The 18391-nt window shown below is 35.9% G+C and overlaps 1 protein-coding gene across 15 annotated transcripts in view; it reads left to right on the top strand.

The window, feature by feature from the left end:
* Positions 1 to 18391, top strand: part of LOC127624804 (calpastatin-like) — a 711053-nt gene that overhangs the window by 34610 nt on the left and 658052 nt on the right. For 3 of the 15 annotated variants that reach the window (XM_052099730.1, XM_052099731.1, XM_052099728.1), the window contains 17 exons: positions 201 to 308; positions 440 to 556; positions 762 to 857; positions 979 to 1029; positions 2200 to 2274; positions 2437 to 2499; positions 2867 to 2953; positions 3078 to 3194; positions 3304 to 3510; positions 3612 to 3716; positions 4226 to 4318; positions 4425 to 4472; positions 4855 to 4980; positions 5140 to 5223; positions 6009 to 6041; positions 7064 to 7171; positions 8145 to 9871. In XM_052099730.1, coding sequence (XP_051955690.1) covers positions 201 to 308; positions 440 to 556; positions 762 to 857; positions 979 to 1029; positions 2200 to 2274; positions 2437 to 2499; positions 2867 to 2953; positions 3078 to 3194; positions 3304 to 3510; positions 3612 to 3716; positions 4226 to 4318; positions 4425 to 4472; positions 4855 to 4980; positions 5140 to 5223; positions 6009 to 6041; positions 7064 to 7162 — 1509 coding nt within the window. In that variant the 3' untranslated portion in view covers positions 7163 to 7171; positions 8145 to 9871. Of the gene's footprint in view, positions 1 to 200; positions 309 to 439; positions 557 to 761; positions 858 to 978; positions 1030 to 2199; positions 2275 to 2436; positions 2500 to 2866; positions 2954 to 3077; positions 3195 to 3303; positions 3511 to 3611; positions 3717 to 4225; positions 4319 to 4424; positions 4473 to 4854; positions 4981 to 5139; positions 5224 to 6008; positions 6042 to 7063; positions 7172 to 8144; positions 9877 to 18391 lie in introns of those variants that run through there. The other 12 variants (XM_052099723.1, XM_052099724.1, XM_052099729.1 and 9 more) reach the window with 9 other exon arrangements.

Genomic DNA, 18391 nt, shown 5'->3' with positions numbered 1-18391 from the left:
AATCAGAATTTTTGTTATTTGTATAAGAATGGGTGAAACTCTTGCATCATTTCTTCACTTTAACACACTTAAAGATTACATTTGAGATTTCTTGTGAAATTATCAAAAATGTGCCTTTTTAGATTCTCAATAAAAGACAGAGTATGAAACTTTCTAAACGAGTATCATTAAGTATCTGTGTCCTTTTTATTCCTTTCCAGTCGGACGGTTCCATGCCGATGGACGCGCTAAGCGCTTTGGGAGACACCCTGGGCGCTCCAGAAGCACCAAAGAAACTAGTTGAGCTCAAACCTGGAGACATAGTTGATGTAAGATCTCTGTTTACTCTTTCAAAATTAAAAGTAGGTTATTTATAAAGACACAATCTGAAATTGAGACGAAATATAAAAGTATAGATCTTTTAAAGGCTTTAAAAAAATGATTTGCATGTTTTGATCAGGAGAAGAAAATTGCATCAGAGAAGGGTGTGCGTGTTGGGGAGAGAGAGGACACACTCCCACCAGGCTACAGATACTCAGAGGAAGAGCTCAAAAAATTTCCCCCTCCTCCAAAAGAGGTCAGACATCCATCAGAATTTGTTAAAGATACTCAAGATTTGATATTTCATAAACTGTGTGCTAACACACTCAGTCTTTATCAAACATGTAGTGCAGTGCATCTGTTTAGAATGTGTAGTTATGTCAGCATAGGTTGTAAAAGTGTGTGGTGATTGGCTACTATCTTTCAATGCTGTAATCTTATTGACGGATGTCTTGTCCCAGACCTCTATGGCCACAGATGATGCACTGGACATTCTCTCTGAAGGTTTCACAGCCCCTGTTGCAGCACCTGTTGTAAAGGCCCCTGTTCTTCAAAAGGTAATACTTTGTTATTAATGACAGTTATTATAATGTCTATGAACAGTATTTTAGTATGCACTGTAATGCTTATAATTTGCATTCAGATAGTTTGTTAACCACTGTTAATTTGTCAAATCAGGAAAAGACGAAACCTACTGCAGTTCCTGAGAAGTCTAAAGATGTTCCCAAGGTAGGAAAGTTATAAGGTTGACGTTTACTGTGTTTAGAGCGCTGATGTTTTTGGCTCTTGCTTAGATGCTTCAAATTTACTTTCATTGCTAATTTGACTAATCAGGAAAAGGCGAAACCTGCACGAGTTCCTGAGAAGTCTAAAGATGTTCCCAAAGTAGGACAATTCTTGAGGTGGACCTTTTCTGTCAGTCATTATTTTGCAATAATGACCGGCTGGCTGTACATAAACCTACTTATAATGTGGCTTCTTACCATAAATTAAGAAAAAGATATATTAAAAAATCATAAAATATTGTGGACATTTTTTATAATTTGAACAGACTGTGGAGTGATTTGAAAGACTTAAAACTAGCACGGTTATGTAGGAAAAATATTTGACTGTAGAATGCTGTGATTGGCCAATCAGAATCAAGCATTCCAGAGACCTACTCTATGTAATAGAGCTCAACAGTCTGATTCCGGAAGTAGACATTCCATTCATTTTCTCCATAGGTTAGTATATTTTTAACAGTAACTTACAAACTTTTAAAGACAGATTTACCGTGATTTTCTAGGTTATTAATCAATGGTTAATGTTATTTCAAATACTACTAAAAAACGAAGAAAAAAAATCCTAAATTGAAAAATCAACCAATCAGACAGTTGCGGCAAACAATAAAACAATCCATTTCAATGATGTACTGTGAATGCAATCTTCTCCCTATGATTTCAAACTACTTAAATAATTGTATATATTTAAATATTTTGCAATGAATTTAAAGTAAATTAATAGTTTTTGATTTTCGGGTAACATCCTTCACAGTGCTTCATGGGATTGTAGTTCTTTCCCTCAATTAAGACATTAAGAACACAGTCTTGTACCTTTTGTCAGATTTTCAGATACTTTTTTTGGTTTAAATCAAAGTTTGTAATGTTGTGATTTACCTCTGATCTGGTTGGTTTGGTTCATTGCTTGGAACGCTTTTATGAAAGATTTTATGGAATCCCTATGGAAAAAATATTTGGGAAAAGCACTTCCAGATCCAGGACGGCTGAAAACATGGGCAGGCACTGTTGCACTATAATGAAAGTTATTTAGTGCTACCAAAATAATACAGTCATAAAAATTATTGTTAAAGAATGCGATATATGCATTAAGAAATATGCATTTCTGTTTTATATTTTGAAGGCAAACTTGGAGGAATTATCAGCACTAGACGCTCTAGCAGATGACTTTGTGGCTCCTGCACAGACTGCTCATAAGGTATATTACCATCAATCCCCAAAAAATGAATGTTTAATGCTCAGTTAATTTCTTTGCTAGGGTTATGTTCAGTCCAGTTATTCTGGTAATTGTTTATGCCCTGAATAGATAAGTAATGTTGTTTTTTTCCCCCCTTTCTATCTTGTTCTGTTTTTGCTGTAGGTTTCTTCTGCTGTTCCTAAAATTGTACCTCCAGGCCATAAGCAAAAACCATTGACGGATGAGGTATTGCAAGTACTGGACAAAAAATAGAATAAGCAAAGATGTATTTACTCATGTCCTGAAAATTGCGCATAATAAGCAGACAGTCTTTATTATTATTATTATTATTATTATTATTTAATGCATATTGTGTTCCCAAATTGGAGTTATTAGTTTGGGACCACAATAATTAATTAATTTTGGTTGAACAAATGGCACATGCTGATATTGCCTTTTGGTTGTATAATTGAATAACTTTCAAGACTCAAGTGTGGAAATGCTGACTGATGTCTTTCTCTTTTAAGAAAAGTATTTGAATTGTAATTTTAGAATTTGTTATTGACCATGAACAGATTTTTAATATCTCTCTCTCTCCTGCTTTCTTGTCTAGGATGCTCTCGGTGCTTTGGGTGACACACTGGGTGCACCAGAACCACCCAAAAAATTACCTGAACTGAAACCTGGGGATATTGTTCATGTACAACTCTTATTATCTTTCATAATTCAAATAAGATTCTTCTATTCTAATTGTCAAATCTAATCTTAAATGTAGACCCAGAATAGATATCATCTTTTACGTGTTTTTTTTTTTTTTTTATCAGGAGAAGGATGTGACATCAGAGAAGGGTGTGCGAGTTGGGGAGAGAGAGGACACACTACCACCAGGTTACAGATTCTCAGAGGAAGACCTCAAAAAACATCCTCCTCCTAAAAAAGAGGTGAATTTGAACTGTTTGTTTGTTGAGAATCAGTCGTGTAGATTTGTGTGGTAATTGGTCACTCTTGCTGGGTCCTGTGATTTGATGGTGGATGTTTCTTGTGTTCTAGCCTTCCTTGGACACCACTGAAGCTCTGGACATTCTGTCTGGCGATTTTAAGGACGCCCCTGCATCTGCTGCTAAGACCACTGTTTGTCCCTCCTCCAATTCTTCAGCATATCTTGCTTTAGAAGCGCTTTCAGATGATTTTGTCGCTCCATCTTCTGCATCTAAAGTTCAGTCTGCTGTGTCTGGCCCCCCACACGCTGACAGACAGGTACAGTAAATCTGAATCCATTCTCAGGCAAACAACTTACAGTAAACATGCATACTATTCTTCTACAGTATACTGACTTCCCTCTTTGCTGTTTGTTGAAGTTGTCAGAAGGTACATCGTCAGCTTTGGATGCTCTCTCAGACACTCTTGCAGACATAAAGCCCGCCCCCGAGCCAGCCCCAATCTCACCCAAAGCCGTTGTCAAGGTAACAGCCCTTTTGGAAAACTTTAGTAACCATGCCTATCCTATTCATACATGACACAGAAATATAAAATATTCTTGAACAATATTTTTGCATTTGGTTAATCATTTGGATACCTGAATGAATTTTATGGCATCTGAACTATTTAAACAAAGTACATATCTTCCGAATAAAGGGTGGAAGATCATCACAGTACTGTACAGTTATTCGCTCTCAGTATTAAGCAGTACATAGAGATGCATTGTTCATTATAAAAGCCTATTATGCATGTTTTTCATTCTGAAAAATCTGACTCCGTGTGAATAGGCCTTCGGATTTATTCTCTTTAATGACTTGCATCTGCTGTAGTTCTAGTAGCCTAACATGTGTAGATGCAGTAGTTTCATAGAAGTTCCTGACAGAGAAGTGGCTTTTCAGTGCTTGTTATATTCATGCAACCAAAGATCATGAGGATTGTTCCACATCCAGAAGAGCTTACTTGGATGTTCTCACCATCTCTCTCCCTACCACAGGAAAAGGACATCGTGGAGGAGAGAGTTAGTAAACCAGGTGAGAGAGACGACACCCTTCCACCAGATCACCGGTTCACAGAAGCAGACCGCAAGGTGACTTTTACATTCTCCATTCGTTTTCATGCCAGGGGATTTCAATTCGATAATTCAACGTAAATATGTGACAATTTCTCTGGTTTTTCTTGCTTGTGCACTGCAGGCATTTGAAAATGCGAAGAAAGCAGAAAAAGACGTCAAACCAAAGCAGGTACATCATTTTAACATGCAGTGTCGGGAATGTGTATGACTGCGCACAATATACTGCCCTACAAAGTCACGATGGACAGTAGTAACTAAGCCATCACTGAAACAGTTCAACGTTTTTGATTGGCCAGCCTAATGTGGATTATAAAACAGTATTACTCTGTTTTCTCTGAATATGTGCGTAATTCAGCCAAACTCATGATAGGACTGTCTTGACTCAACCGTCATAACTCAGATTTTATAACATGTTTAGTTACTGTGTTTAAGCTTTGCAGGGCAGTATTGGACCACCACTGCTTCAATTGAAACATTCCATGTAAAATCAAGAATATTATTGCTGATAGTTGCAAAGAATGTAATTGTAGATCTTCGAATGTCTGTCTCAGAAATCAATGGATGATGCAGCGGCTCTTGACCTTCTGTCCTGTGATTTCTCTGAAGTACCCACCGTGAAGCCATCTGCACCCGAAGCCCACCACTTTACCCCTGAACCAATCCCCCCAACCCACACGGTACTTAAACCAGCCTGCATGTTCTGTATTACTGAACAGCCTGCAAAAATAGCAAAAAACATCCCTCTAAATTAAGACAAAATCCCACTAAAGTTTGCATTGGGGTGGTGATAGTAGTGGCATCTGTTTTTATTTTTATTTTTTTGTTTTTGTTTGTAGGCACCGGGTCCAGCTTTGGATCAGCTGGCTGAAAAACTGGTTCCAAACTTGTCCGGTTCCAAACCAAAAGACAGCAAACCAAAGGTGAGGATTAGCTGATTATTTGATCACTGAACATACATTTCCTGGACACAAAGATATATGTAGACTTACAGTACCACCAAGACATTTGTATACTGCTTCATTCGTGTTGACTCTGAAGAGTTGTGGAATATTTAACAAATATGATATTTTCATTGAACAAAATTCCTCTTGTTCTGTATTCTATGGATATCCATGTTTAAAGGGATAGTTCACCCTAAAATAAAAATTCTCATGTACTCACCCTTCATGCCATCCCATATGTGAATGTTACAGCTGTGTTGGTCCTTACAATGCAAGTGAATGGTGACCAGCCTTTTAAAGCTCCAAAAATTACATAATAGTCACAAAAAGTAATCCAAAAAAATCCTGTGGTTAAATCTATGTCTTCAGAAGATATATGATAGGTGTGGGTGAGAAACAGAACAATATTTAAATCCTTTTTACTATAAATCTTCACTTTCACATTTTGAAAGTGAAAGCAAAATTGGAGATTTATTATCTACTATTATATCACTATGTAAGAAGAAAGAGACCATTAAGTCATACACTATGTTGGAAACCAGTTGCCTGTCAAAAATGGTCAATTATGTAGTTGAGCTGTCATTATGCAAAATATTGACCACAGAATCCTGCAATTGACCAATCAGAATCAAGTATTACATAGAGTTGTGTAACAAATATTGATAAAGTCGGAGTATGCTATTTTCAAATGTGTACCTGGCTTTCCCCCAGACCCTCTATACTGTTCAAATCAGTTTATATCAGGGGTCTCTGTCTAATTGCAGGGAAAAGTTGGCAAGCCAAAGCCTAAATCAAAGGTAGGTGTTTTGTTTAGTTTGCTTTGGCTGTACATCATGAATGCCAGCATGAGGAAATGCTAAATACAGCTGAAACATCTCAATCATCTCTCTGAGGCTGAACTGCACATGTTTTTACAAGATTAAGGAAGAGTTTAAGGGTAAATTTGTTGCAATATTAGGGCTGTTGATAAACTTGGCACTTAAGGGAATATTCTGGGTTCAGTACAAGTTAAGCTCAATCAACAGCATTGGTGGCATAATGTTGATTTACCACAGAAATGAATTTGGACTTGTCCTTCCTTTTCTCTAATTTTTATCTAAAGTTTTAAATAAGGCACTTACAATTGAAGTGAATGGGGCCAATCTGTAAACATGATTTTAGTGTGATAAAATCGCTTCCTAATATTTTCTGTGTAAAGTTATATCCAATTTTACAACTTTGAAGCCATGGCAACGTAACTTCATAAACACTAAAACCCTCAAATGACTGTTAGAACAATTTTTAAAACAAATGTATAGCTCAAAACTCAGTTTTAACAGAATCATTAATGTAAGTGCTTTCATAAAATTGTAAGCTTCACATTTTAACCCCTTCAAAAATAGGCCCCATTCCCTCCAACTGTTAGTGCCTCACTGTAATCACTATTTGTGCTTTTTTTTTAAAGAAAAGGAGGGACAAGTCGAAATTATAGTCGGTAATCAGCATTGTGCCACAAATGCAGTCGATTGAGCTTAACTTGTATTGAACCCAGAATGTTCCTTGGCTTTCCGTGCATCTTCTTGCACAACCTGGCAGGCAGTTTTGAGCATTGTGCCTGATTTGGTATACAAAGGCTTTGCATTTACAAACCACCGAAAGTGGTCTTGGGCTCATCTTTTTATTCCATTTAAATATATAGTTGTGCTATACTACCACAAAGCCGGCTAACCAAGCACATGCTTACATGACAGGCTTGCCTTTGGAAACTGGAAATTGATAATGAATCATATATTCTTGTTTTCCTAGTTCGCATCATTAAAATGGTGTTTTTGTGTTTTAGAAACTTTCAACAGAAGACTCCTCAGCTGTAGAGCAGCTGTCCGGTCAGCTGAGCTCCAATGTGGTGCCGTCATCTTCTGCAAAGGGTGGAAAAAGATAGATTGCCCACGTCAGTATCTGCATAGTCTCAAAATCTGTCAAGAACCAGGTTATATTTCACCCCAAAATCAAAAGTAATTTTACTTGAAGAAACTTATAAAGGGATAGTTGATCCAAACATTTTGCTGTCATTTACTCACCCTAATGTTGTTCCTTACCTGTATGACTTTCATTCTTTTGTGGAACACTAAAGGTGATGTTGGATAGGGTTCATTGTATCTCTTTTCCATACAATGAAATTGAAATTTGACAGACATTATGCTAGTCTGTCAAATTTCAATCTATGTTTGTGTTCTACGGGGAAAAGAAAGTGAAACGGGTTTGGATGGGTGAGTAGATGATTACAAAATTGAGATTTTTGGCGATTTTTGGCAATTTTCAGGACAATTAAACGCAAAAACTAATTGAAAAAAATGACGTATTGTTTAAATTGTATATTATTTTTCTAATGAATTAATACTTAGTACTTTAATAATTATAAAAATACATTTTATTCATGGTATTATTTGTTTTATTATATTTATACTGATTTGAAAGTAATAAATCATTGTCTTACATAAAATAGTTTATGAAGTAATGTGAATTAAATTAACATTATCTTTGAGAATAATGGGAATTCCAAAGAAAGAAAGAAAGAAAAATAATTAATGCATAAAGTCCCGATATGTTCCGGTAAATGATAATGCTGTGGGAAATTATTTTTTTTTGTCACGCAAGTAACGTCACCCTGCAAAAGAAATCTTAGTGGTCCAAAAAGGCATGATTTTCTTTTGTATCCAATTAAAATCTTTATATTTTTTTTCTTCCTTGTTTGATTTTGGGGTGAACCCTTTTTGCGTCATGCTTTTGTCATAATCACCCATATATCTGGAATTCTAAAATTCTATTTTATTTAAACATAATATTATTAATAATAATAATAATAATAATAACAGTCACTTTTATTACTTAATTCTAAACGTATGTACTTTTTTATTTTTCAGTTTCATGGTGGATTACATCTCATCCCTAACACAGGAAAGTGTCAATAAAGGGAGCTGCTTGGACGAGAAATATATTTTATGGTGGATACGGAATGAAAAAAATTATCGAACCGCACAGAGACACTTAAACATGTATTTTAAGTGTTTCCTTCAAGTAAATTCCCCTTTTCTCTTAAAGCAAAAAATAAACCTAAATGTTATGATCTTTTATCTCCTTGTGACTGATAAATCTGACTGTTCTTGATTAGGTCAAGAGCAAATATTTTTCTTTCAGCTCATAGTAATCCCTTTCAGGTGTGGCATTGCAATAATAATTATTCCCAGAGTAAAATGACTATGCCATTTACTACTACTTTCCTTTTGTCAAAAGTCTTGTTCTGTTCGTAGAGAGCTTTCTATTGTTGTTTGGGAAATTATATAGACACTAGTGTACAGAGATTTTATTATGAATTCATTCACAGTTTATAGGACAGAGGATACAGAAGATGAGCTTGATAATGATGCCTTTTGAACACTGTTGAATATCTGTATGACACTAAATGCACAAAGAAAAACACAAACCTTTTTTGGGATATTTCAGAAAGGTGTAGCGTTGTTTCCTGAAGTGCACTTACAGGGATTCTCTCCATCTCTCTGTAAAAGAACTGTTACAAAACAAAAAGGAGAGCGAGGAAAAAAAGCTTTACAAACACTAAATGCCCCATGTGCCTGTCAAAATCGCAAAACGGCTTGGAAAATGGAGTTTAAGGCCTTGTTCCATTCTGACAACGTCCTGATGCACTGTCAAATTTATATTCACTTGACTTCAGTGGTTTATTTAGAAATATGCTGCTTATAGCGCATGTTTTAACATGTTTATTTTCATAACCACTAGTAAGTTCGCTGGTGTGATCTTTAATTTTCACTTTATCTCAGATGTTCTGGTTTAAGTGCAAACCACAACATCACAGTTTTGTTTAAAATCTGAAAGGACATAGAACTATAACCTTTTAATCCAACTTAATATTTTTTTACCAATTACATTTTCAGATCAAGACGTGTCGTCTTAGATCTTCCAAAGAGCACGCGTATTAAATGTGAGACGGCAGAGTTTTCAAGAAGGGATTTCTATTCTCAAAAGAAATTAAAATAATTAAACTTTAACCCCAATTTTGCTTCTTTTGTTAGTTTGTAATATTGTTATGTTTGTAATGGTCACATGCAAATAAAGATAAGGTGATTTTTGTTTTGGGACTCAAATAGTCTATATTATTTTTTGGGTGCATGCTGTTTCTGATATATCCTCAAATGTAAATTCAGGCCATTATAACTGGTTGGTCCAGCTTTCTTCATCTTTAATGGTTTACAATTTGTGGAAGGGCAACATCATTTTTGAAAGGTTATCTATTGTTGATGTCACAAAGCATATTTTGACATAAAAGTAACCGGTTATGTACCCCAAGTTTTTCCATTTGTATTTTTACTGCTTATTTCCACTGAACATTTTGATAAACAATGCTGTAGATTAAGGCCTAATTTAATTGGATGGACGGAGAAAATGTCAGTCTGTTGATCCAATCGGTTAGAGCATCTGTGGCATGATTTGTCCGTCAAGTGTAAGTCTAGTAAGATTCCAATATGTGTTTTAATAACGTCATACTTTGGTTAAATCTTTTCTACAGAATGCCTATTTACTCATACGTGGTGATTACCTCACCCAAGCACATTTTTATTTTTTAAATCCACTGAAATAGAATCCACTGAAATATGTATGAACGGGACACATTTTGTTACAACAGCATTTTTTTTGTGTGTGTGAAGCTGAAATGCGGGTCTCATTTTTATTTATTTAATTTTTTTAACCGAATTGATACAGTGCTATTTTGTGAGTTCTCCATGTTGTATAAGTGGTTCAGCACATACAGTGTGTGAGGTTTAATGATCTGCAGTTCTAGCCAACAGAGGGCAGATTAGCTCTTTTAAACATCACAATTATCACACAAAGTACAGGCTGCATTGCAGTGCAAGTTTTAATTAAGTTTTAACTTAAATCAAAATTGATAAAACATTTTGTCATCAACAGAGAATAGTAAAACCACAAAAACACAAGTTACCCATGTCTTAGATATAACAGCTATACAATGCAAAGGAAATGCAAAGACACAAGTTAAAATACAATTATAAGACTTTGCAGTCACTGAAAAAACATTCAAAGATTTTCAACCAAGGCTCAACCTATAATAGTCTTGAAAGAGCTCCGATTTTAACTATAACATTCTGAGATAATAAAATCTCTGACTTTCCTGTGTATTTACCGGCACTAGAAGTGGTTGTTGGGCAGTTTAGCATGGCCAGCTGGTCTGCTTTGAGGTCTGAAATTGAGTACGAATAAATTGGTGATTTTTGTCATGAAACTTGCCACTCATCATTGCAGTTCATTGCCACAGAGGAACAAATGGGGGGGAAAAAAAAATATAAAAAATGTGCCATGCATTTCATTTGACAAAAGAACATGGCTTACTGTGTTTTGTAATGATGTGGAAAATGTCTTATTAAATCTAAATTAAAAAAGAAAGTTAGAACAGATTTTCTTTGTTTACGAAGCAAAGTGACAAATGAGGTTTATAGAAATCTAAATGTCATGCACATATGGTAGTGTTTATGACAATGTTTCAAATTTACACATAATATGGCTAAATTGCACATTTTGTAAATGTAAAATCCTTCTTATGAGCTTTCACACAAAGTGCCCCCTATTTAGGGCTTGGTCTGTATTTTTTGTCATAAGTCCATTTGTTTTTCTTTTTAAAGATCACATCTATAAAAGAGCGCCTATAGGATTGTTCTCTTCTCCAGATAAGATTTCCTTAACATGTCTTATAAGTCATTTATAAAGCATTATATTTGGTATGTACGTCTTGATAGATAATTTGGTGGATTAGGTATACTCTTTTAATTGTTCTTGCAATTCCTCCAACATAATTGAGTATAAAGTATTGAAAGCTAGCAAACAAAATGTGGGTTCGTGCTCCTATACATTTGGCATTTTCTCACATTGCAAATTTTCTATCTTTTTCAGTATATTGTTTCCTGTGACAATATATTGTACGATTGTGGATTGTGATTTGACATGTCTGCCCATGTCGTAAACGTTGACAATTTATTAATGTTATTATCTGCTGTTGTGCATTATATAATGTACCAAATAACTGATATGAAAAACTCAAGCATATACTGCACAATGCATTGTGTGTGTTTTATTATTTACTACACAATGCATGAAAGATAAAACTTACGGTTGCATTAACTGTGACGATCTGCAGAATAACCAGCAGCCAAAGATGAATATATCAAGTCTCACAGTGCAGTGCTGATCTTGATTCTGTGAACAATTAAAACCAAATCATTACAAGACAATTATTTAATGACAACTACGCTTTCAATTTCAAATGAAGAATTGAAATAGTACCATTAGTAATGGTTGTTTTGGTATGCCAATCACAATTTTTTTATATTTTATTTTTTTATTACCATTGTACTGAGTTCCTTAGTACCACAAACCTTGTATCTTTGGAAAAAATAAATAAACAAAATACAGTTTTTTTTTTTTTTTTTTTAACGCAGGGCGATACAACAGGGCGTTGTTGTCATTGTTCAGTAAAGGGGGCTGAACGCATCCTCTCTGCAGTGGTGGAGCATGCTCGCGTGCACCTGAAGGGGGTCTGCATGCACGAGCAGCGCAGCTCGAGCCCACCAATCAGCGGGAGCTGCTCTTTGATCGCGCGCCAAACCGCATGTAACGCGCTCAGCTCGCGCCACCACGGATGTTTTGGGGCTGGGCATGTAACATTTGTGGGTGACTCGGCCCTTGACAGGCCCTAAAACGTTAACAGTCAGGCAGCTTTTTCTTGTCATGTTTGAGTGTACAAAGGCTATTACAGATGAGAACGGAATGTTTTCGCTTGTGGCGTTCACGCGTTTTGTATGTTCACAAGTAGCTCGCATTTTTTTTTAAGGTAAGATCTATTTATGCGACTGAAAGAAGTACATATTCTCACACTCACAACTCTCACACAAATGCAGTAGCTGCTAATGAAGAATAGACATAGGGCTAAGTAAAAATAGCGATTTTCCGATTAATCGCAATCTTCATTTGAACGGATATCATACTTAAAACCCCAAGAGCTCTTTAAGTTTGAACTTTACTTAAGTTTTGGTTGTGGTGATTATTAGGCTATATCTGTTAAATATATATAGGCCAATTGAATGGCATAAGTATTAATGTTTAGGAGTAGAGTAATATTGCTGGTAAAAAAAAATCAATGGGATGTTGATGACAAAATATTTAATTTAGACTTGTCCTTTTCTGTGAAAAACTAAAATCTGTATGTAACGGGATTTAGCTGGTAGATACTGTAGCTGTGTAGTGTGTGAACCTCACCCTTTAGCCTCCTTGCTAGTGCACCTGCCTCCCATGCCGGAGACGCCGGTTCGAGTCCCGTTCGGAGCGGGGCGACCAGGGCCGGTTACAATGGTGCCATGACCCGGATGGGAGTGAGGTTTAGGGGAGTGAGTGTAACGGGAGCCAGCTGGTAGATAGCTGTACAGTGTGCATATCATTTCATTGGCTCTGTACCTGTACTCTGCACAATGACAATAAAGTTGAATCTAATCTAAAGACCAGTTTCCCCTATTGGTGAGAAAAGCTGATATATGGGGGTGCTCAATCACCTTCATGAACCGAACGTTTCCCAAGAAGAGTGGAAAGATGTTCATCGGTTTGTATGAAAGGTTCAGACCATCTTTGCATTGTGGGCGTACTGAGATCCTCTAATGCTCAGGGTGAGAAGGATGCTGCCCACACGCTTCAGCATCAACAATATCGCCCCTTTCTACTTTATGTCGCAATACGTTTACATCATTTAGAGGATTTTGGAAAATGTTGCTGCCAGAATAGTGGAAACGTAAGTTGGAGACATTAAAAAAAAAACAAGTCTTCTAACCAACTGGTAAAAGTGGTAAGTCAAATATATTACCTATAAGTGAAATCAAAACATGCCACTGTTATTGCTCAGGAAAAAAGAAAGCCATCAGTTAAATCACAAACCTCTTTGTGACAACATGCCTCAGAAGTGGGGACATGCTTTCACACTATATGGGGAAAGTTGCCACAAGTGGAGTCTGCTGTTAATTGGCATTGATTTTAGAATACCCCTTAAAAAAATGAAATAAAAGAGCCATCTCCCACAACATCTCTGTGTTTAAAATTATTATAGGCTATTTAAAGGCTTTTTAGCTAAATTTAATCAATAAATGGAAAGAATACAACAGAAACAGGCGATTAATAAATTAATATTTCTAACATATGACATCTTGACCTGATACCTGTGACAACTTGCCCAAACCTTACTTTATGAAAAATTGGCACGTGAAGAGGGGGTAACTCTAGGTCTGGAGCTCCTGCCCTTTTGCTGAGGTGCCCCTCTGACGGAGCAGTGGCATAGACACGTGTGTGCAAATGCCACACAAATTATATGCTCGCACACCCAAATAAAATGACATTTTACGCTTAATAAAAGTGTGTAGCGGTGTGCATCAGTATGATACAGTGTTACAGAGGCCGCAATTAAAGGTGCTGTATGTAAGATTGACAACAAGCGTTTGAAATGGGTACTGCAGTCCAAATTCAAAATATTGGAGAGTTGTCTGCCCCGCCCCAGACTCGAAGCTCTTGCGGGTTGCCAGAATGTTGACATGCAAATTAGCCAACTCAGCATCCGTTTTAAAGGATTTTTGGGCTTTAAGCTGTCTCCATCTTCCAAAGGTATCCCCAATATGTATCCTTCTTTTACTACACCTCTGGTCATGGTGGTTTTCAGACGGATGGCGAGGCTATTTAGGTCGGGTGGAATCTGTTATCTCGGATCCAGTTCCACTTGTTCGGTGTCGAATACTATTGGTGAGTGGGCAGTGGGAGGGATCACACAGACCAAAACATAAACAGAACTTCCGGTCCGGAATGGAATTCAAAGTGGAATATACTGTCTGTAGCATTGTTTTCGGAGAAGCCAGTATTTCAGTGACATATTTTGCTAATTTTATGATTTAAGTACATTAAAAATGTTACATTTAGCACATAACAATTGTAACGTAACAATGATATATTGCTTGTTATTATTGTTATGAACCAAACCTCCCTGTATTCCATAAAAAGAAAGGAATCTTCTTACAGCTTTGCATTATTTTTTTCAACACAATGTAGGTATTTATTTAACCAGTGAATGTAACCTAAACCCAGGTGTTTTTGTTGTTGTTGTCAATTTTACTGTATTATGCAAATTATGCCACCATTCAAAATTTTATCCTTAGCATATTTTGGAAAATAATTATGAATACAAAATAATTTTATTGAATTCTATGACTAAATATGAATCCTAATAATATGATTATTAACAGGCCTACCTACTTCAATGATAAAATATATACATACAAAATATAATGCTTTATAAACATTAATTTTACATAACACAGGGCAAAAAATATATTTAAAACATTTAACGTGTAGCAAAAATGATATTGATATTGCGTACATGCACCCAGTCCGACAGAGATCGTACACCCATAACCCCACCCAACATCTGCCCCCTGCCCCCTGGTAAATGGACAATTTTCACAGCTACTAAAAAACTATGATCATACAGATTTAAAGGACAAACGTTCTCAAAACTAAGACAGTTTTAAGTAAGTTTTCTTTTGCCTCAGAAACTAATAGTTATTGACATACCCGTATAGCTCTTGTGACAACTTCTCCATGTGACAACTAGCCCCAGACTCCCATAAGCTGATTTCCTATGCTAATGTCTGTCTATAAGATGCACAGCATTCCCTCATCATAAACAGGGGGAGGCATACTGTGTTTCATATCTTGCAGGTAGGTGTTCAGGAAGACCTCTTGTCAAACAGAGAGACAGTTAATGACAGGCAGTCCACCCCCAGTTTCCATGGCCCCCTATGTAGTTTTGAGTCACTATCTCAGTCTGGGTAATTTGGCATCATCCACTGATTTCTTACATGGGGGTCCCTGTCTGACTCACCAAAGAAAAGAAAAAAACATATAGAGATGGGTAAAAAAAACAAAGGTGAAGATGAGGGGGTGGGGGTTTCCTGGGGATTCCTTGGAGGAAGAGGGTAAAGTCATCCTCATACACACCACAACAGAGGAATATTACATGAGGTGAGTAAGAAGACAGCAGCCCACTCCAGAGAGGTCTGTTTAGAGAGTGATCAGTAAAATCACACTTTCAGTAACTGCAGTAATAACAGCATTGTTCATTTTAGGTGGATTGTCAGGTTAAAAACTGCATCCATGATACTAAAGCTCAGAGGGAAGTATTAGTTACTGGGTGAAAACAGAGCACAACCTCATGTAAGTACTAGTGTTGATTTTTGAATGTCTCACCATCAGTTCAAAATGCTTTACTATGTGCTTGGGGCACCAGATACCTCATATGTGTTAAAACAATAACAGTAATTCATCCTTATCTACCATATACATTATTTTATGATGTTCTTTTGATCAAAACCCTAAGGAGATATTATTGAAGTTTTACAAAGTTAGCATACACGTTTCAGAAATATGATTGCTGTCTATATATAGTTACTGTATGTTTGAAGTCAGTTTGAATCCAGCAAAAACACATTTCCAAATCCTACTTCTGCAGAGTGTAACGATCATAAAACTTTCGCATGTGTAAATTCAATGGCTTTCTATTCGTCTTATACATTGGGGTCCCTGAGGCATCAAACAGAAGTAATGTTACATTTTGGATGAGACTTGTATCATGTGAATGATGAATATAATGAGTTTTCATAGGACAAGCCATTAAGCATGAATCTATATTAATAATAAAAGGGCTCTGGTCTCTCCCAGACTCCAAAGAGTACATTTAGTTATAGAAATGCCTTTATTAGCCAAAATAGTTTCTGAAAGCCACATGCACTCTTCATACATGGACACATAAGCGTAATTGTTTGTATTTATTTTATTTTTTACAGTAAGCCACCTATTCAGTGTAAATCAGTTGCAACTTGTTTTTTTATGAGCTTTTCTCTTGTCACTACATATTGTTTTGTGATTGTATTTTACCACTATTGCACATATGAACAGAATTGTTCTGTTTAATCACAAGGATGCTTCTACACTTTGTTACAAAATTATAAAAGATAACAACTGCAGTTGCATTTTACATAGTTTATATTACATTATGTTTACCATGAGTTCCTCCTTTTGCAGCGTAGACTATTTTAGCAGAATGATAACATGCATGTAGCCTGTATCTGTGTTTTTTACAATAAAAATTAGCCAGATAACATGTAGAAATTATGATATTGCAAATTACCTTTCAAAATATTTAGACACAAATATTGCACTTACATTTATAGCAAATCTCAAATGGAAAGTGTTCATATTTAATGTAGTTTTTTTTTATAGATTTAATATTTACAGCATAGTAGGACAGGATTTGTACAGCAATGCTGACACTAGTGGCTACCATGGTGTCAGTGATCGCACGCACATCATGTTAACTGAAACAGTATGGTGTGATTATGCACTTTGCCATTTATTTGTTGAATGAACACCTTGGGAATATTTTAAATTCTATAAACTGGAAGTATTTGCTGTTGTCAATATGGTGCTCATTTATTCAGTTCTATTGTATGTATTATAAGCATTACGCAATAATGTATGCATTGTTTTTAATTGCTGTAATTTTCATTGGCCAGCAGAATTGATTTTTTATTTCTCTCAATGGATTCAAGTCCATGGCAGAGAAAATGGTAGATTTGACACACGGTTAAATGTGCAATCATGCTTTTGAATCTGGATGGTAACATTTTTAAATTATGCTTTGAATGTATTTGGCTGTATTTTTGGTGTCTAAATCTGTAATGTTTGCTTATTGGTTATTATTTTGCATAATATATATTAATACTGCTTATTCACCAATAACAGTTGATTCTCAAAACCTTTTCCTGGCTTTTGCTGTAGGCACGTTTGCTGTTCTAGATACGTTGAAAGGATCTGGTACTCTCAAGATAATGCAGCCACTATATAATACCTTGTGGCAAGTTATTACTCTAACAAATAAAACTTTTGACAATGTTTCCAATTCTCCATTTTCTATGGTTTAATATTTACAAGTTAACATTTTTCTGACCTTTTTAAAAATCAATAAAGGAAGGAAATGTGATCTGTCTGACTATAATTGCTTCCATTCCCAATCTGCATAAACTATGGTGCGATATTTCATTTAATTTCTTAAGAAGATGAATAAAAATAATGCAAACTATGCTCCTTCAGAGACTATACAAACTAAACAGTGTAATGGAAGTCTTCTGTCAAGTGTCTATGTGCTTGTGACGCTCCATGTGGCAAGGTCTGTGGTCTCCCTGCGGTCGTTTTGTTTCAGCATCGCGATGAGAAGCTCAAAGCTGAACGAGCGATGCGAGGGAGATAACGTTCTCTCTTTTTACACAGGAAGGGGTTTGTTCATTTGCCTCAATGTACCAAGAAGAACAGCTGCATATCAAATGAAATGGCACCAAAGTTTCTCCCATAAAGAACTTTGTTGGAGCATCTCAAAACAAATAAGATTAGTTGACTCATTTGGGAATAGGTCACATGCAGTGGCTTCATAAAGTACATTGGACATTTTATTTTTTATTTTTTTAACTTGAAACCAATTGGTCCCAAGGTGATTTTTAGCGGATGTTTAAAGTCAGTTCCTTTCAAGTTCACATAGGTGAAGTTCATCACATATGGACATGTTTCACTAATAATGGCCAACCAGAAAGTGCCTTCATTCTGAACAATGTATCTTTTGTTTCATCATTTAATACCTAATAATCTTTTTGGAAATGTTTTGCTTGAAAAGTTGTGCAGTTTTTCTTTAAAAGGACGTTTTGAAGTGCTCAAATACTTAAGACTTTAATGGTCGGTAAGACTCTTGACGCTTATAGCCATGGAAACCTGCTGTTTTTGTGTGTCTGTTGCTTTGCATTGATACACAATTGAGTACAATAAACATTTAAAGCTAACACACACTTTGTGTATTTTAAAAGATTCTGGGCTGTATTATATTTTCATAAAGGTAACACTTTCAACACCCAAACATAAACCAACACACCCTCAGATATGTAACACAGGGGGACACTGAAACCCCTTTATAACACAGTTGTGTCATCAGACATCACTAAGTTTCACAGAT

The sequence above is a fragment of the Xyrauchen texanus genome, chromosome 31 (assembly GCF_025860055.1).
Source record: "Xyrauchen texanus isolate HMW12.3.18 chromosome 31, RBS_HiC_50CHRs, whole genome shotgun sequence".
Lineage (NCBI taxonomy): Eukaryota > Metazoa > Chordata > Actinopteri > Cypriniformes > Catostomidae > Xyrauchen > Xyrauchen texanus.
The sequence above is the reverse complement of the archived record's forward strand: the minus strand, read 5'-3'. Positions and strand labels throughout refer to the sequence as shown.